The 24,170-nt window shown below is 52.7% G+C and overlaps 1 protein-coding gene across 1 annotated transcript; it reads left to right on the top strand.

The window, feature by feature from the left end:
- The first annotated feature begins 829 nt into the window (after nucleotides 1-829).
- On the top strand, nucleotides 830-20,426 carry xaf1 (XIAP associated factor 1). The gene is made up of 9 exons (XM_070858035.1): nucleotides 830-981; nucleotides 1,847-1,937; nucleotides 3,375-3,510; nucleotides 4,094-4,150; nucleotides 7,854-8,046; nucleotides 8,814-8,884; nucleotides 9,891-10,133; nucleotides 11,233-11,311; nucleotides 20,282-20,426. The coding sequence occupies exons 2-8, from the start codon at nucleotides 1,900-1,902 to the stop codon at nucleotides 11,308-11,310; spliced, it is 816 nt and encodes a 271-aa protein (XP_070714136.1). The 5' UTR covers nucleotides 830-981; nucleotides 1,847-1,899; the 3' UTR covers nucleotide 11,311; nucleotides 20,282-20,426.
- Nucleotides 20,427-24,170: the final 3,744 nt, after the last annotated feature.

Raw genomic sequence — 24,170 nt, 5'->3', positions numbered from 1 at the left:
GGGTGGGTGGAGAGAGAGAGGTGAGAGGGCTGGAGGGAGACGAGAGAGAGGGGTGGAGTGGGGTGGAAGCGGAGAGAGGATGGAGAGAGAGAGGGGAGGAGGGGAGAGAATGAGGGAAAGGGGGCGAGGGGAGGAGGAGCGAGGGTGTATGGGGGAGAGAGAAGAAATGACGGAAAGGATGCAGAGTGATGGTGTCACCAGACCCAGTTAGATTCTTCAGTCTGCCTTCCACTCGCAGAGACAGGTGGAGGCCGTTCAGCCCCTCGAGCCTGCTCCGTACCCGCTGCACACTCCTGGCCCTGTGAGAGCACATCCTGCAGGACCGCCGCTCGAAACTCCGAACCTCGAAATACCAACGGTTACCCCTTCCAGTCCGAGCAGGAGTCTGGGCCAGTTTAACTCATTTTATTGAACTGTTTGTTACAAATGCAATTTTAAATGTTTGCACTGCCACAGGATTGTGCTGTCAGTGATTTATAAATGTTTATTTTTAAATAGTATCGGAGTGTGTCAGTTATCAATGTTCAATAAAAACATTGAAACAATTCAGAATTGTGTTTTTTTTCATCTAATGATCTATACAGTGACTGTCCCCCCCTCTGCCCCCTGCGCCCCCTCTGCCCCCTGCGCCCCCTGTGCCCAGACCACTAGCCACTATCCAGCCCTGTACGTTTTGTGAATTTCCCTGATTCTCCTCTCTCCGGTTTTGTCCCCCTCCCCGATGACCCTGTGGGGACCGTGCCAGCCCACGTTGCCGGTGAGGGGGCCGGGCCCCGGGCCCCGGGCCCCTCCTGCACTGACACTCAGAGCCATGCCGCTGGAGCAGACATCCTGCTGGGACTGGTTTCCATTCTGGGAATTGTCCAGGGGCCAACAAACAACCAACATCTGAACAACGAAACCAGTGAAAGTGAAAGTGAAAGGAAGCAGCGAGAGACCGACAGAGCCCGGGAGAGAGACTGAGGCAGAGACCGTCTGTCGGTAAGAGTCTGGGGGTGCAACTGAGTGGCTGGGGTGAGGGGAGGGGATTGGATTACATTTGGAATGTGTTCACACACAACCCCTCGCAGAGAGTGATCTGGAGTCACTGCACTGAACCCAAACCCTCAGAAACACATAGCCCTGTTGAGGAAACTCAATAATGTGGGTGTCGCTGGCAAGGCCGGCATTTATTGCCCATCCCTAGTTACCCTGAGAAGGTGGTGGTGAGCCGCCTTATACAACGGAGTGTCTCGCTGGGCCACGTCACAGGGCAGTTAAAGGCCAACGACGTGGGTTTGGGACTGGAGTCACCTATAGACCCAGACTGGGTAAGGGTGGCAGGATTCCTTCCCACAATCCCACAGCTTCACGCTCGCCATTACTGACACCAGATTTTCATTTCCAGATGTTTTAAAATAGAATTCAAATTCTCAATTAGCCGTGGTGGGATTTAAACTCACATTCTCTGGGTTACTAGTCCAGTAATACAAGCACTACACTGCTGTCCGCTGTCACTGTGTGTCTCGGAGTGTGTGCGTACAAGTTGTATATGAATGTGGACAGTTGTGTATGAGTCTGGGTGTGAACGGCCGTGCGTGGGTGTGCGTGCCAGTCGTGTCAGGGTGTGCGTGCCAGTCGTGTCAGGGTGTGCGTGCCAGTCGTGTCTGGGTGTGCGTGCCAGTCGTGTCAGGGTGTGAGTGCCAGTCGTGTCAGGATGTGCGTGCCAGTCGTGTCAGGGTGTGCGTGCCAGTCGTGTCAGGGTGTGCGTGCCAGTCGTGTCAGGGTGTGCGTGCCAGTCGTGTCAGGGTGTGCGTGCCATCAGTGGTGGTCTTTGCTCACCCTGTTTTGTGCTACTTGGCACCAGGTCTGATCGTGGGGCTGGATTCTGGCAGAGTGACGGCCTGACCGCTGCTGGTGATGGAGGAGGATGAGCCGTCGACGTTTTGCAGTAACTGGTAGGGAGACGGATTGATCCAAACTCGCAGTCACACACCCATCCCCTCCCACTTCCCGCTCGTGATCTCCTCTTGCCTCAGTCTGGGATACAGCTGCCAACATCTGGGGACAGAGCCCTCGGCTCGATGGTGGTGCAGATTGTAAACGCCGTTAAACCCCGGGGTAGTGTTTATTTTGGGAGCAACTCAGACCAGAATAGATTATGTTGTTGAATGAGAATGGGCGATTGTCCACCAGACTGAGCGGCACTGTCTCTGTCATATCCCCTCCCTCCGACTGACCAACCCCTCCCTCTGTCCTCCCCTCCCTCCGTCCTCCCCTCCCTCCGACTGACCAACCACGCCCTCCGTCCTCCCCTCCCTCCGACTGACCGCGCCTTCCGTCAACAGACACTTTGCTCTGTCCCCAAGGGATTGACTAAGAACTTGTGTCTATGTAGAACCTTAAAAAACCAGAGGGGGAGATGAGGAGAATGTTTTTATGCAGCGAGTTGTGATCGGGAACGCGCTGCCTGAAAGGGCGATGGGAGCAGATTCAATAATAACTTTCAAACGGGAATTGGATAAATACAAGACGAGGAATAATTCAGGGTATGGGGAAAGAGCGGGGGAGTGGGACTGATTGGATCGCTCTGTCACAGAGCCGGCACAGGCTCAATGGGCCGAATGGCCTCCCGTGCTGTATGATTCTAGGATTCTTAACGCATCCTCGGGATTCCCAAAGCATTGAGTCACTTTGGAAGAGCTGTGTCACAATTGTTATGTTGATAAATGTAGCAGACAATCTGTGCACAGCAAGATTCCAGAAACCGCAAATGACCCGTGAATCAGTTTTGACGGTGTTGATTGGGGGAACTCTCTGCTCGTGAAGCAGTGGCTTGAGACGCCTATTGTGCACTGGAAGCAGAATTGCTGTGGTACAGAGCTAGTACAGACATGAGGAGCTGAATGGCCTCCTGTGCCTAACATCTCTGTCTCTGTCTGTTTCTCTGTCTCTCCCTCTTCCTGTATGTGTATCTCTCGTCCATATGGTTCTCTCTTCATCTGTCTGTCTCGCATTCGCTTTCTGATTGTCTCTCCCTCTCCTCCCCGCTCCCCGCTCCCCGCTCCCCTCTCCCCTCTCTCCTCTCTCCTCCCTCCCTCTCTCTCTCTTCCCTCTCTCTTCCCTCTCTCTCCCCTCTCTCTCCCCTCTCTCTCCCCTCTCTCTCCCCTCTCTCCTCCCTCTCCCCTCTCTCCTCCCTCTCTCCTCCCTCTCCCCTCTCTCCTCCCTCTCTCCTCCCTCTCCCCTCTCTCCTCCCTCTCTCCTCCCTCTCCCCTCTCGAGTGCTGCCCACAGTCGGCTGGTCAGGGTGCCAGTCTGGGCAATGCACAGGAGGAGGATCCGGACTGGAATCTAACCAATTGTTAACCTGGGTCTCTTGTCTCTCTCTCTCTGCAGCAAGAAGGATGTGACCACCTTGAATTATCGCATTCACGAGATTCACTGCAGGCGATTCATCCAACTGTGCTCACTCTGCGGTGAGACCGTGCCCAGGGCTGAGTTACAGGCTCACCATGAAACCCAGCACAGACAGGTCAGCCACACACAGACACACACAGGCACAGACACAGACAGGTCAGTGGCAGCGACAGACACAGACACAGACAGGTCAGCCACACACACACACACACAGGCACAGACACAGACAGGTCAGAGGCAGTGACCGACAGACACAGACACAGGTTAGAGGCAGCGACAGACACAGACACAGACAGGTCAGAGGCAGCGACAGACAGACACAGACACAGGTCAGAGGCAGCGACAGACACAGACACAGACAGGTCAGAGGCAGTGACCGACAGACACAGACACAGGTTAGAGGCAGCGACAGACACAGACACAGACAGGTCAGAGGCAGCGACAGACAGACACAGACACAGGTCAGAGGCAGCGACAGACACAGACACAGACAGGTCAGAGGCAGCGACAGACAGACACAGACACAGGTTAGAGGCAGCGACAGACACAGACACATCAGAGGCAGTGACAGACACAGACACAGGTTAGAGGCAGCGACAGACACAGACTGGGCTAAGGAGCGGTAGCTGAGCAGTGCCGTGTGTCTGCAATCCGCGCCCAGGGCCTGTGTCTCACTCTGATTTATTTCTTTGATGCAGGTTCAATGCTCGCTGTGTCACAAATCAATGGAACATTTCAGACTGGAGACCCACACGGTGAGGGATGGTATTCTGGTCTCTGTATCTAACCCCCTGTACCTGCCCTGGGAGTGTTTGATGGGACAGTGTAGAGGGAGCTTTACTCTGTATCTAACCCCCTGTACCTGCCTTGGGAGTGTTTGATGGGACAGTGTAGAGGGAGCTTTACTCTGTATCTAACCCGTGCTGTACCTGCCCTGGGAGTGTTTGATGGGACAGTGTAGAGGGAGCTTTACTCCGTATCTAACCTGTGCTGTACCTGCCCTGGGAGTGTTTGATGGGACAGTGCAGAGGGAGTTTTACTCTGTATCTAATCCCGTGCTGTACCTGCCCTGGGAGTGTTTGACGGGACAGTGTAGAGGGAGCTTTACTCTGTATCTAACCCGTGCTGTACCTGCCCTGGGAGTGTTTGATGGGACAGTGTAGAGGGACCTTTACTCTGTATCTAACCCCGTGCTGTACCTGCCCTGGGAGTGTTTGATGGGACAGTGTAGAGGGAGCTTTACTCTGTATCTCACCCCCTGTACCTGCCTTGGGAGTGTTTGATGGGACAGTGTAGAGGGAGCTTTACTCTGTATCTAACCCCCTGTACCTGCCCTGGGAGTGTTTGATGGGACACTGTAGAGGGAGCTTTACTCTGTATCTAACCCCCTGTACTTGCCCTGAGAGTGTTTGATGGGACAGTGTAGAGGGAGCTTTACTCTGTATCTAACCCCCTGTACCTGCCCTGGGAGTGTTTGATGGGACAGTGTAGATGGAGCTTTACTCTGTATCTAACCCCCTGTACCTGCCCTGGGAGTGTTTGATGGGACAGGGTAGAGGGAGCTTTACTCTGTATCTAACCCCCTGTACCTGCCCTGGGAGTGTTTGATGGGACAGTATAGAGGGAGCTTTACTCTGTATCTAACCCTGTGCTGTACCTGCCCTGGGAGTGTTTGATGGGACAGTGTAGAGGGAGCTTTACTCTGTATCTAACCCCCTGTACCTGTCCTTGATGCTGTTTTTAAGTTGGTGCACGATGCGGTCTGAGGATCGAGCCCCGAGTGTCTGTGTGTCCCAGTCTTTGCTCTGACTTGCTCCAGCAGCAACATCTTGCATTTATATAGCGCCTTTAACCTTGTAAAACGTCCCAAGGTGCTTCACAGGAGCGTTATCAGACAAGGTTTGTCACCGAGCCACAAAAGGAGCTATTCGGACAGGAGACTAAAAACTGGGTCAAAGAGGTCAGTTTTAAGGAGCTTCTTTAAAGGAGGAGAGAGAGACGGAGAGGTTTGCGGAGGGAGTTTTATTTATTTGTTCCTGGGATGTGGGCGTCGCTGGCAAGGCCGGCATTTATCGCCCATCCCTAAGCCGCCGTCTTGAACCGCTGCAGTCCGTGAGGTGAAGGTGCTCCCTACAGTGAATTTGCCGCAGCGGTTTGGTGTAACGCAGTGTCTCGCTGGGCCATTTCAGCGGGTAGTTCAGAATCAACCACATTGCTGTGGGTCTGGAGTCACATATCGGTCAGACCGGGTAAGGGCAGCAGATTTCCTTCCCTAAAGGGCATTAGTGAACCAGTTGGGTTCGAGCTTTTTATTCCAGATTTATTTTGATTAACTGAAGTTAAATTCCCAGCTGCCGTGACGGGATCTGAACTCACGTCTCCGGATCATTAGTCCAGGGTCTGGATTACTGATCCTGTAACATAACCACTGCGGTAACGTACCGTGTTCCAGAGCTCGGGGCCCAGGCAGCTAAAGGCACGGCCGCCAATGGTGAAGCGATGGAAAGCGGGGAGGCGCAAGAGGCCAGAATTGGAGGAGTGCAGAGATCTTGGAGGGTTGTTATGCTTGAGGAGGTTACAGAGATAGTGAGGGGTGTAGGGGCTGGAGGAGGTTAGAGATAGGGAGGTGTGTAGAACTGGAGGAGGTTACAGAGATAGGGAGGGGTGTAGTGGCTGGAGGAGGTTACAGAGATAGGGAGGGGTGTAGGGGCTGGAGGAGGTTACAGAAATAGGGAGGGGTGTAGGGGCTGAAGGAGTTTAGAAATAGGGAGGGGTGTAGGGGCTGGAGGGGATTACAGAGATAGGGAGGGGTGTAGGGGCTGGAGGGAGTTACAGAGATAGGGAGGGGTATCGGGGCTGGAGGGGGTTACAGAGATAGGGAGGGGTGTCGGGGCTGGAGGGGGTTACAGATAGGGAGGGGTGTCGGGGCTGGAGGGGGTTACAGAGATAGGGAGGGGTGTAGGGGCTGGAGGAGGTTACAGAGATAGGGAGGGGTGTAGGGGCTGGAGGGGGTTACAGAGATAGGGAAAGGTGTAGGGGCTGGAGGGGTTTACAGAGATAGGAAGGGGTATAGGACAGGAGGAGGTTACTGTTGTGTATCTGTAAAGCATGCACTCCCATGTTCCGCCACCAGGGAGCGCATCCCCTGAAGTCCCAAGGGACCCCAGCATCCCTTGGGAGCACTGTATATAAGCCGGCCCCTGTGGCCTGCTCCTCACTCTGGAGTGTCTTATTAAAGACTGAGGTCACTGTTACTTTAACCTCCCTGTGTGCAGTCTCATCTGTGTTAGGAACACAATAGTTACAGAGATAGGGAGGGGTGTAGGGGCTGGAGGAGGTTACAGAGATGGGGAGGGGTGTTGGGGCTGGAGGAGGTTACAGAGATGGGGAGGGGTGTAGGGGCTGGAGGAGGTTACAGAGATAGGGAGGGGTGTAGGGGCTGGAGGAAGTTACAGAGATAGGGAGGGATGTCGGGGCTGGAGGAGGTTACAGAGATAGGGAGGAGTGTAGGGGCTGGAGGGGGTTACAGAGATAGGGAGGGGTGTCGGGGCTGGAGGTGGTTACAGAGATAGGGAGGGGTGTCGGGGCTGGAGGTGGTTACAGAGATAGGGAGGGGTGTCGGGGCTGGAGGGAGTTGCAGAGATAGGGAGGGGTGTAGGGGCTGGAGGGGGTTACAGAGATAGGGAGGGGTGTCGGGGCTGGAGGTGGTTACAGAGATAGGGAGGGGTGTCGGGGCTGGAGGTGGTTACAGAGATAGGGAGGGGTGTAGGGGCTGGAGGGGGTTACAGAGATAGGGAGGGGTGTCGGGGCTGGAGGTGGTTACAGAGATAGGGAGGGGTGTAGAGTCTGGAGGGGGTTACAGAGATAGGGAGGGGTGTCTGGGCTGGAGGTGGTTACAGAGATAGGGAGGGGTGTAGGGGCTGGAGGTGGTTACAGAGATAGGGAGGGGTGTCTGGGCTGGAGGTGGTTACAGAGATAGGGAGGGGTGTAGGGGCTGGAGGTGGTTACAGAGATAGGGAGGGGTGTCTGGGCTGGAGAAGGTTACAGAGATAGGGAGGGGTGTCGGGGCTGGAGGTGGTTACAGAGATAGGGAGGGGTGTCGGGGCTGGAGGTGGTTACAGAGATAGGGAGGGGTGTCGGGGCTGGAGGTGGTTACAGAGATAGGGAGGGGTGTAGAGTCTGGAGGGGGTTACGGGGATGGGGAGGGGCCCTGGAGGAGGTTCGGGAGGGGCAGAGGTTTAGGGGCTGGAGGGGGTTAGGGAGGGGCAGGGACGAGGCCACGGAATGGTTAGGGAGGGGGTTTTGGGGATGGTGATGGGCCACGGAGGGGTTGGGGAGGGTCAGGGACGAGGCCACGGAGGGGGTTAGGGAGGGGCGGAGGTTTAGGGGCTGGAGGGGGGGTAGGGAGGGGCAGGGACGGGGCCACGGAATGGTTGATGAGCTGTGTTGCTCCCTCAGGGTGAAGACTGCGTCGAGCGTTTGCTGAGCTGCCGTTACTGTGAGCTAGAGACTCCATGTCGCGCGCTCGCGGAGCACGAGGAGGTGTGCGGGAGTCGGACGGAGCGCTGCACGGACTGCGGGAAGTACGTCATGTACAGCGAGCAGGAACGGCACGGGGAAACGTGTCTGAGCGAGCGGAGCACCGCACTGGGTACGCAGACTGAGACTCGCATTTGTATAGCGCCTTTCACCACCGGACACGCCAAACCTCCACAGCCAATGAAGTACTGGTGCAGTGTATCACTGGTGTAATGTGGGAAATGTGGCAGCCAATTTGTGCACAGCAAGCTCCCACAAACACCAATGTGATAATGACCCGATAATCTGTTTTACTGATGTTGGTTGAGGGATAAATATTGGCCCCAGGACACCGGGAAGATCTTTTTCCCCCCCACCCCAACCCTCTTCTTCAAAATAGTGACAGTGGGATCTTTTACGTCCACCTGAGAGGGCAGATGGGGCCTCGGTTTAACATCTCGCCTGAATGACGGCACCTCCAATAGTGCAGCACTCCCTCAGTACTGCCCCTCCGACAGTGCGGCACTCCCTCAGAACTGCCCCTCCGACAGTGCGCCGCTCCCTCAGCACTGCCCCTCCGACAGTGCGGCGCTCCCTCAGTACTGCCCCTCCAACAGTGCGGCACTCCCTCAGTACTGCTCCTCCGATAGTGCGGCACTCCCTCAGTACTGCCCCTCTGACAGTGCGGCACTCCCTCAGTACTGCCCCTCTGACAGTGCGGCACTCCCTCAGTACTGCACTGCATTTTGTGCTCAGGTCTCTGGATTTGGACTTGAACATACGCCCTTGTGACTCGGAGGTGAGGTGCTGCCCACTGAGCTACAGCTGATGCGAAGTGTCTGACTTCGGCCCACAATTTGTTAATTTGTATTTCCCATTTTGTGTCTGCTTCCTTAATAGGGGAATCCTCAGAAGTTGCGTGTGAGTTCTGCACGAAGCTGTTTCCTGAAGATCAACTCCTGCATCACCAGGTGAGAGCTGGCATCGGCCTATCAGCAGGCCCAGGGTACTGGGGGAGCGGGACCGGGCCCAGGGGACTGGGGGAGCGGGACCGGGTCCAGGGGACTGGGGGAGCGGGACCAAGCCCAGGGTACTGGGGGAGCGGGACCGGGCCCAGGGTACTGGGGGAGCGGGACCGGGCCCAGGGTACTGGGGGAGCGGGACCGGGCCCAGGGTACTGGGGGAGCGGGACCGGGCCCAGGGGACTGGGGGAGCGGGACCAAGCCCAGGGGACTGGGGGAGAGCGGGACTGGACCCAGGGTACGGGGGGAGCGGGACTGGGCCCAGGGTACGGGGGGAGCGGGACTGGGCCCAGGGGACTGGGGGAGCGGGACCGAGCCCAGGGTACGGGGGGAGCGGGACCGGGACCGGGCCCAGGGGACTGGGGGAGAGCGGGACCAGGCCCAGGGGACTGGGGGAGAGCGGGACCGGGCCCAGGGTACTGGGGGAGCGGGACCGGGCCCAGGGTACTGGGGGAGCGGGACCGGGCCCAGGGGACTGGGGGAGCGGGACCAAGCCCAGGGGACTGGGGGAGAGCGGGACTGGACCCAGGGTACGGGGGGAGCGGGACTGGGCCCAGGGTACGGGGGGAGCGGGACTGGGCCCAGGGGACTGGGGGAGCGGGACCGAGCCCAGGGTACGGGGGGAGCGGGACCGGGACCGGGCCCAGGGGACTGGGGGAGAGCGGGACCAGGCCCAGGGGACTGGGGGAGAGCGGGACCGGGCCCAGGGTACGGGGGGAGCGGGACCGGGCCCAGGGGACTGGGGGAGAGCGGGACTGGGCCCAGGGGACTGGGGGAGCGGGACCGGGCCCAGGGGACTGGGGGAGAGCGGGACTGGGCCCAGGGGACTGGGGAAGAGCGGGACTGGGCCCAGGGGACTGGGGGAGCGGGTCTGTCCCTCTGTGGGCAGGTCCAGGGTTGGTTTCCGCGCGATGAGGTGACCTGTGATCGATCCGCTCTCCCTCTGCGTTCACAGGGCCGGTGCCAGACTCTCTCGGAGATGGTGGGAAGAATTCGTCTGTCCCACTGCCAAGACCCTCTCTCCCCCCGCCTTCGCCTCCCTGCTGCCGCTTTCCTTTCGCCCTTTCCCCCTCACCCCCTCCGAGCTCCTCCCCTCTCCTCCCCTTGGGCTTTCGCTGAGAGTGAAGACTTGGATGAAATCGGTTGCTGCCCGGTGTGTGACTGTGCCCTGCCGATTGAGCTGCTCGAACAGCACCAGGTAACCCATCCTGACACGTGGCCATCACTTTGTTAATGTTTCCCACTTTATATTAAAGGAATACATTTAATCTCCTCAATTACTCAAGTCCCTGATAACTGGTAAAAGAAAAATAAAGACTTGCACTGTTCACCACCATCGCACGCCCCAGAGAGCTTCACAGCCAACGAAGTACTTTTGGAGTGTAGTCACTGTTGTAATGTGGGAAACGCGGCAGCCAATTTGTGCACAGCAAGCTCCCACACACAGCAATGCGATAATGACCCAGAGAATCTGCTTTAGTGATGTGGAACGAGAGATAAATATTGACCCCGGGGCACCAGGGATAACTTCCCTGCCCTTCTTCAAAATAGTGGCCATGGAATCTTTTATATCCACCCGAGAGAGCAGACGGGGCCTCAGTTTAACGTCTCATCCAAAAGATAGCCCCTCCGACAGTGCGGCGCTCCCTCAGCACTGCCCCTCCGACAGTGCGGCGCTCCCTCAGCACTGGCCCTCCGACAGTGCGGCGCTCCCTCAGCACTGGCCCTCCGACAGTGCGGCGCTCCCTCAGCACTGCCCCTCCGACAGTGCGGCGCTCCCTCAGCACTGCCCCTCCGACAGCGCGGCACTCCCTCAGCACTGCTCCTCCGACAGCGCGGCACTCCCTCAGTACTGCCCCTCCGACAGTGCGGCGCTCCCTCAGTACTGCCCCTTCGACACTCCCTCAGCACTGCCCCTCCGACAGTGCGGCGCTCCCTCAGTACTGCCCCTCTGACACTCCCTCGGTACTGCCCCTCCGACACTCCCTCAGTACTGCACGGGGATTGTCAGCCTGGATTTTGTGCTGAAATCTGTGGAGTGGGGGTTTGAACCCCGGGCTGATACGGAAGCGAGAGCACTAGCCACTGAGCTGTAGCTGAGACTAAGGATTGACTCTCAGGCAGCGAATGTCCCCGAGCTGCTCCCCCTCCCTCGGTGTAACCACGCCGGATGGTCTGCGGCAATCCCAGGAATTGTTCCGGCTGAGTCCCGGAGCGAGAGGGGCTCTGAGAGACTTCCTGACCCTCCATGCTTGTCCATCAATCGCCTTACCTTCTCCCCATTCTCCCCCATCCAGGCAAAGTGTTGGGTTTTCGATCGACAGCGGAAGCTGGGCAGGGGGCAGGACCCGATAAACGACACAGACAACTTTTAAGGTAATAAAACGGAGAATGCGGGAAATCTCAGCGGGTCAGGCAGCATCTGTGGAGAGAGACAGTTAGCATTTGGGGTCTGTGACCCTTCGTCAGAACGGGAAAAGTTCAAAATGTTTAAGGAAGAGCAGGGGGCCCTGAAAGAGGGGAGGGGAGGAAAGAACAAAAGGGAAGGTCTGTGATTGGGTGGAAGGCAGGAGAGATTAGAGAGACAAAAGGGATGATGGGTCCAATTGAGATGGTAATGGGACAAGTTAGGAAACAAAAGATGAGTCTAGATAGAGTGTGAATGGCGGGATAATTCCTGGGAGACACAAATAAAAATACAAAGGCAACCTTTAAGGTTAGCCAGGTCTCCACTGACACCCGCAGTACCATCGCTGCTCTTACTATCTTTACAAAAATGCCGCATCTCACCATTACCAGCACTGAATGCCATCCACTGATTTCTAACTCATTCCAGCATCTTTTCCATATCCCTTTGCCAATCTCTGTGGCAGCAGATTCCCGGGAATGGGCGTGAAGGGGCAGGGAATGGGTGCTGATCCCCTTGTTATGGGGGCGTTACTGGGAGTGGTTGTGCTGTGTCGGGCTCTGCCACATACGAACAATCAGTAAACTCTGTAACAGAGTGGGAGAGGGAGGAAACGTGAGCCACGGCCTTTCGAGAGCTCTGTATCCACGATAGAGCTGCAACTTTAAGAAGTGTAACCAGCAGGGTTGGTAAAGGGGGGAACCAGTGGATGTGGTGTATTTGGATTTCCAGAAGGCATTCGATAAAAGGTTACGCACAAGATAAAAGTTCACTGGGCTGGGGGCAATATATTAGCATGGATAGAGGATTGGCTAACTAACAGAAAACAGAGAGTCGGGATAAATGGGTCATTTTCCGGTTGGCAAACAGTGACTAGTGGGGTGCCCCAGGGATCGTGCTGGGGCCTCAACTATTTACAACCTATATTAATGACTTGGATGAAGAGACCGAGTGTAATGTAACCACATTTGTTGCTGATGCAGATAGGTGGGAAAGCAGGTTGCAAAAAATCTTCAAAGGGATGTAGACAGGCTCAGTGAGTAGGCAAAAAATTGGCAGATGGAGTATAATGTGGGAAAATGTGAAGTTATCCACTTTGGTCGGAAAAGTAAAAAAGTAAATTACTATTGAAGTGGGGAGCGATTACAAAATGCTGCAGTGCAGCGGGGCCTGGGGGTCCTTGTACATGAAACACAAAAAGTTAGTATGCAGGTACAGCAAGTGATCAGGACGGCAAATGAAATGTTGGCCTTTATTGCAAGGGGGATGGAGTATAAAAGCAGAGACGTCCTGCTACAACTGTACAGGGTGTTGGTGAGGCCACACCTGGAGTACTGCCTACAGTTTTGGTCTCCGTATTTAAGAAAGGATATACTTGCATTGGAGGCTGTTCAGAGAAGGTTCACTCGGTTGATTCCGGAGATGAGGGGTTGACTTATGAAGATAGGTTGAGCAGTTTGGGCCTCTACTCATTGGAGTTTAAAAAAAGGAGAGGTGATCTTTTTGAAACATATAAGATTCCGAGAGGTCTTCACAAAGTAGATGCAGAGAGGATGTTTCCCCTCATGAGGGAATCTAGAACTAGGAGGCATACTTTCTATTGTGTTCCTAACACAGATGAGACTGCACACAAGGAGGTTAAAGTAACAGTGACCTCAGTCTTTAATAAGACACTCCAGAGTGAGGAATAGGCCTTAGGGGCCGGCTTATATACAGTGCTCCCAAGGGATGCAGGGATCCCTTGGGACTTCAGGGGATGAGCTCCCTGGTGGCGGAACATGGGAGTGCATGCTTTACAGATACACAACATCACTCCCCCCACAAAGTCAAAGTGAAAACTATTTACAAGGTGAGGCGGTCGGGAGCCTTTCTTTCCCTGGTGGACCACCTCGGTACAAATGTCTGTTCTGGTGTGTTGGCTGTGCCCTCGCTGGGCTGGCGTGTTGTTGGCCCTGCAGGGCTGCTGGGTGAGCCTAGGCTGTTGAGCGTGATGGGTTCGATTTCCTGGTCCGGGGTGGTGTCGTTGATCCTTTGGGTGTGTGTTGTGGGCTCAAAAAAGGTGGTGTCTGCTGTGGGTTGTTCAGGGCAGTCTGTGAACCGCAGCCTCGTTTGGTCCAGGTGCTTTCTGCAAATTTGTCCATTGTCTAATTTGACTACAAACACCCTACTCCCTTCTTTAGCTATCATCGTGCCCGCGATCCACTTGGGACCATGGCCATAGTTTAGCACATACACAGGGTCATTCAGATCAATTTCCCGTGACACAGTGGTTTACATTTTGTTGCTGCCGCCTGCTCTCTACCTGATCATGCAGGTTGGGGTGAACCAGCGAGAGTCTGGTTTTAAGTATCCTTTTCATGAGTAGCTCAGCCGGGGGCACCCCTGTGAGCGAGTGGGTCTCGTGCGGTAGCTGAGCAGTACTCAGGACAGGCGGGTTTGGAGTGAGCCTTCTGTGACTTGTTTAAGGCTCTGTTTGATGGTTTGTACTGCCCGCTCTGCCTGCCCATTGGAGGCTGGTTTAAACGGGGCCGAGATAATATGTTTGATCCCATTGCGGGTCATGAATTCTTTAAATTTAGCACTGGTGAAACATGGCCCGTTGTCACTGACCAGTATGTCAGGCAGGCCGTGGGTGGCAAACATGGCCCTCAGGCTTTCAATGGTGGTGGTGGCGGTGCTTCCCGACATTGTTTCACATTGGAAAAAGCATCCACCACCACCAGGAACATTTTACCGAGAAACGGGCCCGCATAGTCAACATGGATCCTCGACCATGGTCTGGAGGGCCAGGACCACAAACTTAGTGGTGCCTCTCTGGGCGCATTGCTCAACTGAGCACACACCCTGCATTGCCGTATACAGGACTCTAAGTCAGAGTCGATACCGGGCCGCCACACGTGGGATCTGGCTATCGCTTTCACCATTACTATACCCGGGTGTGTGCTGTGGAGATCCGAGATGAACATCTCCCTGCCCTTTTTGGGTAACACTACACGGTTACCCCACAACAGGCAGTCTGCCTGAATGGACAGCTCGTCCTTTCGCCGCTGGAACGGCTTGATTGGCTCTTGCATTTCAATGGGGATGCTGGCCCAGCTCCCATACAGTACAGTTTTTTACTAGGGACAGCAGAGGATCTTGGCCGGTCCAAGTCCTAATCTGGCGGGCCGTGACAGGTGATTTATCATTTTCAAATGCTTCCATGACCATCAACAAGTCTGCGGGCTGTACCACCAACAACAAGTTTGCAGGCTGCGCCATTTCCACCCCCGTGGTGGACAATGGTAGCCGACTGAGAGCATCCGCACAGTTCTCGGTGCCTGGCCTGTGGCGGATGGTATAGTTATGCGCTGATAGCGCGAGTACCCACCTTTGTATGCGGGCTGAGGCATTAGTATTTATCCCCTTGTTTTCAGCGAACAGGGATATGAGGGGCTTGTGATCGGTTTCCAGCTCAAATTTGAGGCCAAACAGGTACTGATGCATTTTCTTTACCCTGAACACACACGCTAATGCCTCTTTCTCAATCATGCTGTAGGCGCTCTCGGCCTTAGACAAGCTCCTGGAGGCATAGGAGACAGGTTGCAACTTCCCCGCAACGTTAGCTTGTTGTAATACACACCCGGCTCCATATGACGACGCATCCTGTGCTAGCACAAGTCTTTTACACGGGTTATACAATACAAGCAGCTTGTTGGAGCATAAAATGTTTCTGGCTTTCTCAAAAGCAATTACTTGTTTTTTTCCCCCCAAAGGTTCTCACCTTTGCGCAATAACACATGTAGGGATTCTAAAAGGGTGCTTAACCCTGGTAGGAAGTTACCAAAATAGTTGAGGAGTCCCATGAACGACCGCAGCTCCGTGACGTTCTGTGGCCTGGGCGTGTTCCTGATAGCCTCTGTCTTGGCGTCTGTGGGCCGAATGCCGTCCGCCGCGATCTTTCTCCCCAAAAACTCCACTTCTGTTGCCATGAAGATGCATTTCTACCTCTTCAGCCGCAGCCCTACGCGATCCAGTCGCTGGAGGACCTCCTCCAGGTTTTGTAGGTGCTTGGCGGTGTCCCGACCCGTGACCAATATGTCGTCCTGAAAGACCACCATGTGTGGTACCGACTTGAGTAGGCTCTCCATGTTTCTCTGGAAGATCGCTGCAGCCGACCGAATTCCAAACGGGCATCTGTTGTAGATGAACAGTCCCTTGTGCGTGTTGATGCAGGTGAGGCCCTTCGAAGACTCCTCCAGCTCCTGCGTCATGTAGGCCGAAGTCAGGTCGAGCTTGGTGAACGTCTTGCCTCCTGCCAGTGTCGCAAATAGGTCATCTGCCTTAGATAGCGGGTATTGGTCCTGTAGCGAGAAACGATTAATAGTTACTTTATAATTGCCGTAAATCCTGACCATGCCATCACTTTTGAGTACTGGAACAATCGGGCTGGCCCACTCACTGAATTCCACTGGGGAGATGATGCCCTCGTGTTGCAGCCTGTCCAGCTTGATTTCCACTCTCTCCCTCATCATGTGAGGTACCGCTCGCGCCTTGTGGTGAATGGGTCGTGCCTCTGGGACCAAGTGGATCCGCACCTTCGCCCCGGAAAAGTTTCCAATACCTGGCTCAAAAAGGGAAGGAAATTTGTTAAGAACCTGGGTACATGAGGCCTCATCGACATGTGATAGCGCTCGGATGTCATCCCAGTTCCAGCGGATTTTGCCCAGCCAGCTCCTTCCAAGCAGTGTGGGGCCATCGCCCGGGACATTCAATTTTATGTTTAGCATTATAGGCGGACATTTCGTCGAAAATGTGTGCACCCCGTGTACTTCAGCATCTGCCTCCTCTCTCAGGCTCAAAATTGCTTTGATCCACCATGGACCGATCTTCCTCTGCCACGTGGTGGTTAGCAGGTTTTGCAGAGCTAGCAGCTCGTTTGCAAGCTTGTTGGAGGTGCCCCTTTGTTCCACAGCTCTTGCAAACATACCCTTTGAAGTGGCATGAATAGGCTGAATGGAAGCCTCCACAATGCCAACAAAGTGTGAATTGTCTTGCATTCATCCTTTGTTGGGGCCTCTGAGTTATCTGGGTCACCCGAGGCCTGCTGGCAGTTGCAGACTCGTGGGTTCTGCCCTGTACATTTCTGCTCGCAAACACAGTTCCAGTTAATTTATGAACATTGCTAGCACTTGTGTGCTGAGAGATTTGTTTGGTATTATCACTGGTGGACATAAACTCCTGTGCTATCGCAATGGCCTTACTGACGGTCGGTGTCTCTACAGTCAAAAGTTTTTGTAGGATGATCTAGTGGTCAGTGCCCAGTACAAAAAAGTCTCTGAGCATTTGCTCCAGGTAGCCATCAAACTCACATTGTCCTGCAAGTGGCCTTAGCTCGGCGACGTAGCTCGCCACTTCCTGACCTTCAGATCGCTGGCACGTGTAGAACCGATACCTCACCATCAGCACGCTCTCCCTCGGGTTAAGATGTTCCCGAACCAGTGTACACAGCTCCTCATACGACTTATCTGTGGGTTTCACCGGAGCCAGAAGATTCTTCATGAGGCTGTAGGTCGGAGCCCCACAGACCGTGAGGAGGACCGCTCCCCTTTTTGCAGCGCTTCCTTCTCCGTCCAGCTCGTTGGCTACAAAGTACTGGTCTAGCCGTTCGACATAGGCTTCCCAGTCCTCACCCTCCAGAACTTCTCCAGGATGCCCAGTTTCGTATTCTCTTTGCCAGTTATTGTGTTCCTAACACAGATGAGACTGCACACAGGGAGGTTAAAGTGACAGTGACCTCAGTCTTTAATAAGACACTCCAGAGTGAGGAGCAGGCCTTGGGGGCCGGCTTATATACAGTGCTCCCAAGGGATGCTGGGATCCCTTGGGACTTCAGGGGAAGCACTCCCTGGTGACGGAACATGGGAGTGCATGCTTTACAGATACACAACACTTTCAGAATAAGGGGTCGCCCATTCAAGACAGAAATGAGGAGGAATTTCTTCTCTGAGGGTTGTTAATCTGTGGAATTCTCTGCCCCAGAGAGCTGTGGAGGCTGGGTCATTGAATATATTTAAGACGGAGATAGACAGATTTTTGAACGATAAGGGAGTTAGAGTTATGGGGAGCGGGCAGGGAAGTGGAGTTGAGGTTAAGATCGGATCAGCCATGATCTTATTGAATGGCAGAACAGGCTCGAGGGGCCGAATGGCCGACTCCTGCTCCTATTTCTCATGTTCTTATGTTAAGTTATACAAAATGTCAGAAATGACCTTGACAAGTCAATAACATTTTTGGAAATCGTTGACCTTAATTGCCTCTAATCAGGAACACCTCCCAGCCTGTGAAGAATAAAAGGCAGGCCAACAGTTCAGTTGGGGAGAGGAGTTTGCAGAGTGAGAGAATTGACCCCTGGATCCTCGCAACAGGAGGAAGTACATTCATTTACTCGAGCCTGTTCCATCATTCCATGAGATGACGGCAGATCTGCGCGCTAACTCCATATACCCGTCTGTGGCCCATATCGCATGACACCTTTGCTTAACATAAATCAAGCACCGATTTAAAATTAATAATTGACCCAGCATCAATTGCCGATTGCGGAAGAGTTTTCCAAACTTCTACCTCCCTGTGTGTGTAGAGGTGTTTCCTAATCTCACTCCTGAAAAGCCTGGCTCTAATCTTTAGACTCTGTCCCTAGTCCGAGACCCCCCAACCAGCGGCAATAGTTTCTCTCGATCTACCCTATCCGTTCCTCTGAATATCCTGAAAACCGATCAGATCACCCCTTAACCCTCTAAATTTCAGGGAATACACTCCCGGGTCTGCTTCAACTCCCAGATCAATTACTGCCAATCGACTATCCCCCATTGCAGCTTTACACAAAGCCCTTCGCTCAGCAGTGGGCAAGCGTCGTTGTACAATGTGAGAGGACCATTCTGCAAGATCTAATCGCGTCTTAAAACCACAGCTGTCATATTAATGAAGCTATTACCGTGTTTAAAAATAAATGCGTCAATTGCTAATTTTGCCCAGAGCGATTCTAACTCTTTCTGCTACTGGACAGGGATCCTGATCACACTGTTCTACACCGGCCTCCCGTCTCCCACCCACCACAAACTTCAACCCTCGGCTGCCCCGTGTCCTAACTCGCACCGAGTCCCACTCACCTATCACCCCCTGTGCTCACTGCCCCATGTCCTAACTCACACCGAGTCCCGCTCACCCATCACCCCCTGTGCTCACTGTCCCGTGTCCTAACTCGCACCGAGTCCCGCTCACCCATCACCCCCTGTGCTCACTGCCCCGTGTCCTAACTCACACCGAGTCCCACTCACCCATCACCCCCTGTGCTCACTGCCCCGTGTCCTAACTCACACCGAGTCCCACTCACCCATCACCCCCTGTGCTCACTGTCCCATGTCCTAACTCGCACCCAGTCCCACTCACCCATCACCCCCTGTGCTCACTGTCCCGTGTCCTAACTCGCACCCAGTCCCACTCACCCATCACCCCTGTGCTCACTGCCCCGTGTCCTAACTCGCACCAAGTCCCGCTCACCCATCACCCCCTGTGCTCGCTGACCCCGTGTCCTAACTCGCACCAAGTCCCGCTCACCCATCACCCCCTGTGCTCACTGCCCCGTGTCCTAACTCGCACCAAGTCCCGCTCACCCATCACCCCCTGTGCTCGCTGACCTACATTGGCTCCCGGTCCAGAAACGCCTCAATTTCAAAATGCTCATCTTTATTTTTAACTCCCTCCATGGCCTCAACCCTCCCTATCTCTGTAATCTCCTCCCGCACCACAGACCCCCCCCCCCCCCCTTCCAGGTCTCTGCATTCCTCTAATTCTTCCCTCTTGCACAGCCCTGATGTTAATCACTCTGCCATCGGTGGCTGTGCCTTCAGCTGCCTGGGCCCCAAGCTCTGAAACTCCCTCCCTAAACCTATTCACCTCTCTCCTCCTTTTAAGACTCTCCTTAAAACCTACCTCATTTGTCCTATTCAAAAGGGAGTTAGATATGGCCCTTACGGATAAAGGGATCAAGGGGTAAGGAGAGAAAGCAGGAATGGGGTACTGAGATGAACCATGATCATATTGAATGGCGGTGCAGGCTCGAAGGGCCGAATGGCCTACTCCTGCACCTATTTTCTATGTTTCAATGTTTCTATTATCTCCTTATGTGGCTCGGTGTTAAATTTGAATTGATTTACGCTCTTGTGAAGCGCCCTGGGATGTTTTTTCTACGTTCAAGGGGCTGTATAAATGCAAGCGTTGTTGTTTGCCTCTGGCATCACTGGGTGAGGGGGATCTGGATATGGGTTGTTGGGAGCTCGGGATGTGAATGCCGACTGTTCTCTATGAAGCTTGTTTCAGCTGAAGGACAGGCAGGGATCTGACTGTGTCTTTACACGTGGTAGACGAGGAGATGGGGATCGTTCCCTGGGGGAAAGAAGTTCAAAGTCGCGATGAAGTCAGACGCTCCACCTGGGATGTTGCCGGTAAAACTCCCAGATAATTTCCGATCAGTAAACCCCAAAACCACAATCTCCTCGGAACCTGCTGATTGGGTGCCGGTGTCCTGTGTCTAAGGGGCAGTAGGTTTTGTCCAGCTATCTCCGTGATCGATCGGATTCCATTTTCTACAGAGAGAGGGGAGTTCCTCGGAATCCTGCCCGGATCCCATCGGCCAGTTTCGGTAAAACCAGGACGTGCTCGGGAGGAGTATTGCCACTTTCGATAATCGATGTAATTGCGTGTAACAAGCAATCCTAAATTCAAAAAGGGGAAAAAGCAGGTTCTGTGCTGCCTGTCCCGTTCTCACTCTGAGCGTTTCGTAAGGAACAGTTCAAAACAAAAGCTGGAATTACATACACTGCTGAGAGACCGTGAAAACTCCGTGAGGAGTTCATCGGGCAACCAGTGTCCTGAGATAATGAACCTTTTTTTCTTTGCAGAAAGAACAATAGCCACAACTGTTAAAAGGCCCTTTAAGATGCGCTGTCTACCACAAGTATGAAAATCTTGCCTGCTGCTTATTGTTCTTATTCTCTCGGTACGTTTTAAGTCTAAATAAATATAAACTGTGATTTTAGCCTGTAACACTTTGGTCCTCAGTGATATTTCAGGATTGACATTGGATGTGGTGATAATCCGTGGTACGATCCAGTGTACGGGGTTACAGCACGATGGGGGTGAGCCTGAGCGACCCTGGGATACGGAGCGGGGCAGGCATAACATAAGAACATAAGAATTAGGAACAGGATTAGGCCATCTAGCCCCTCGAGCCTGCTCCGCCATTCAAAAAGATCATGGCTGATCTGGTCGTGGACTCAGCTCCACTTACCCGCCCGCTCCCCATAACCCTTAATTCCCTTATTGGTTAAAAATCTATCTGTGATTTGAATACATTCAATGAGCTAGCCTCAACTGCTTCCCTGGGCAGAGAATTCCACAGATTCACAACCCTCTGGGAGAAGAAATTCCTTCTCAACTCGGTTTTAAATTGGCTCCCCCGTATTTTGAGGCTGTGCCCCCTAGTTCTAGTCTGCCTGACCAGTGGAAACAACCTCTCTGCCTCTATCTTGTCTACCCCTTTCATTATTTTAAATGTTTCATCCTTCTGAATTCCAACGAGTAAAGACCCAGTCTACTCAATCTATCATCATAAGGTAACCCCCTCATCTCCGGAATCAGCCTAGTGAATCGTCTCTGTACCCCCTCCAAAGCTAGTATATCCTTCCTTAAGTAAGGTGACCAAAACTGCACGCAGTACTCCAGGTGCGGCCTTACCAATACCCTGTACAGTTGCAGCAGGACCTCCCTGCTTTTGTATTCCATCCCTCTCGCAATGAAGGCCAACATTCCATTCGCCTTCCTGATTACCTGCTGCACCTGCAAACTAACTTTTTGGGATTCATGCACAAGGACCCCCAGGTCCCTCTGCACCGCAGCATGTTGTAATTTCTCCCCATTCAAATAATATTCCCTTTTACTGTTTTTTTTTTTCCCCCAAGGTGGATGACCTCACATTTTCCGACATTGTATTCCATCTGCCAAACCTTAGCCCATTCGCTTAACCTATCTAAATCTCCTTGTAGCCTCTCTGTGTCCTCTACACAACCCGCTTTCCCACTAATCTTTGTGTCATCTGCAAATTTTGTTACACTACACTCTGTCCCCTCTTCTAGGTCATCTATGTATATTGTAAACAGTTGTGGTCCCAGCACCGATCCCTGTGGCACACCACTAACCACCGATTTCCAACCTGAAAAGGACCCATTTATCCCAACTCTCTGCTTTCTGCTCGCCAGCCAATTCTCGATCCATGCTAATACATTTCCTCTGACTCCGCGTACCTCTATCTTCTGCAGTAACCTTTTGTGTGGCACCTTATCGAATGCCTTTTGGAAATCTAAATACACCACATCCATCGGTACACCTCTATCCACCATGCTCGTTATATCCTCAAAGAATTCCAGTAAATTAGTTAAACATGATTTCCCCTTCATGAATCCATGTTGCGTCTGCTTGATTGCACTATTCCTATCTAGATGTCCCGCTATTTCTTCCTTAATGATAGCTTTAAGCATTTTCCCCACTACAGATGTTAAACTAACCGGCCTATAGTTACCTGCCTTTTGTCTGCCCCCTTTTTTAAACAGAGGCATTACATTAGCTGCTTTCCAATACACTGGTACCTCCCCAGAGTCCAGAGAATTTTGGTAGATTATAACCAATGCATCTGCTATAACTTCCGCCATCTCTTTTAATACCCTGGGATGCATTTCATCAGGACCAGGGGACTTGTCTACTTTGAGTCCCATTAGCCTGTCCAGCACTACCTCCCTAGTAATAGTGACTGTCTCAAGGTCCTCCCTTCCCACATTCCCGTGACCAGCAATTTTTGGCGTGGTTTTTGTGTCTTCCACTGTGAAGACCGAAGAAAAATAATTGTTTAAGGTCTCAGCCATTTCCACATTTCCCATTATTAAATCCCCCTTCTCATCTTCTAAAGGACCAACATTTACTTTAGTCAATCTTTTCCTTTTTATATATCGGTAAAAGCTTTTATTATCTTTTTATGTTTTGCGCAAGTTTACCTTCGTAATCTATCTTTCCTTTCTTTATTGCTTTCTTAGTCATTCTTTGCTGTCGTTTAAAATGTTCCCAATCTTTTAGTTTCCCACTAACCTTGGCCAACTTATACGCATTGGTTTTTAATTTGATACTCTCCTTTATTTCCTTGGTTATCCACGGCTGGTTATCCCTTCTCTTACCGCCCTTCTTTTTTACTGGAATATATTTTTGTTGCGCACTATGAAAGAGCTCCTTAAAAGTCCTCCACTGTTCCTCAATTGTGCCACCATTTAGTCTGTGTTTCCAGTCTACTTTAGCCAACTCTGCCCTCATCCCACTGTAGTCCCCTTTGTTTAAGCATAGTACGCTCATTTGAGACACTACTTCCTCACCCTCAATCTGTATTACAAATTCAACCATACTGTGATCACTCATTCAGAGAGGATTTTTTACTAGATCATTTATTATTCCTGTCTCATTACACAGGACCAGATCTAAGATAGCTTGCTCCCTTGTAGGTTCTGTAACATACTGTTCTAAGAAACAATCCCGTATGCATTCTATGAATTCCTCCTCCAGGCTACCCCGTGTGATTTGATTTGACCAATCGATATGTAGGTTAAAATCCCCCATGATTACTGCCGTTCCTTTTTCACATGCCTCCATTATTCCCTTGATTATTGTCCGCCCCACCGTGAAGTTATTATTTGGGGGCCTATAAACTACGTCCACCAGTGACTTTTTCCCCTTACTATCTCTAATCTCCACCCACAATGATTCAACATTTTGTTCATTAGTACCAATGTCGTCTCTCACAACTGCCCTGATATCATCCTTTATTAACAGAGCTACCCCACCTCCTTTCCCTTCTTGTCTATCCTTCCGAATTGTCAGATACCCCTGTATGTTTAATTCCCAGTCTTGGCCACCCTGCAACCACGTTTCTGTAATGGCCACCAAATCATACCCATTTGTAATGATTTGTGCCGTCAACTCATTTACTTTATTTCGAATGCTGCGTGCGTTTAGGTAAAGTGTTTTAATACTAGTTTTTAAACCATGATTTTTAGCTTTGACCCCTCCTGCAGCCCCTTTATATTCATACATATTGTCCCTTCCTATCACCTTGTGGTTTACACTTACCCCAGTGCTACTCTGCTCTGTTGCCTCCTGCCTTTTGCATTCTTTCTTGGGGTCATGTTCATCTGAGCTCTCCCTCACTCTAACTAGCTCAGAGCCCTCTCCTGGGTTCCGAATACTCCTCGCATTGAGGCACAGAGCTTTCATGCTTCCCTTTTTATTACACTTTGACCCTTTAGAATTTTGCTGTACATTGGCCCTTTTTGTTTTTTGCCATGGGTTTCTCTGCCCTCCACTTTTACTCATCTCCTTTCTGTCCTTTGCTTCTGTCTCCATTTTGTTTCCCTCTATCTCCCTGCATTGGTTCCCATCCCCCTGCCATATTAGTTTAACTCCTCCCCAACAGCACTAGCAAACACTCCCCCTAGGACATTGGTTCCGGTCCTGCTCAGGTGCAGACCGTCCGGTTTGTACTGGTCCCACCTCCCCCAGAACCGGTTCCAATGCCCCAGGAATTTGAATCCCTCCCTGCTGCACCACGACAACTGGCTGTTTTCCCTCCCTTTTTAGAATGTCCTGCACCCGCTCCGAGACATCCTTGACCCTTGCACCAGGGAGGCAACATACCATCCTGGGAGTCTTGGTTGTGGCCGCAGAAACACCTATCTATTCCCCTTACAATCGAAT

The sequence above is a fragment of the Pristiophorus japonicus genome, chromosome 16 (genome assembly GCF_044704955.1).
Source record: "Pristiophorus japonicus isolate sPriJap1 chromosome 16, sPriJap1.hap1, whole genome shotgun sequence".
Lineage (NCBI taxonomy): Eukaryota > Metazoa > Chordata > Chondrichthyes > Pristiophoridae > Pristiophorus > Pristiophorus japonicus.
This window is presented reverse-complemented; position numbering and strand designations above follow the sequence as displayed.

What these genes read in the sequence shown, in the direction of transcription:
- xaf1 (XM_070858035.1), top strand. Translation starts at nt 1,900, where the DNA reads ATGGAGGAGGATGAGCCGTCGACGTTTTGCAGTAACTG. An exon ending in ATGAAACCCAGCACAGACAG is followed by an intron (nt 3,511 to 4,093) that starts GTCAGCCACACA and finishes TCTTTGATGCAG; the next exon opens with GTTCAATGCTCGCTGTGTCA. An exon ending in TCAGACTGGAGACCCACACG is followed by an intron (nt 4,151 to 7,853) that starts GTGAGGGATGGT and finishes TTGCTCCCTCAG; the next exon opens with GGTGAAGACTGCGTCGAGCG.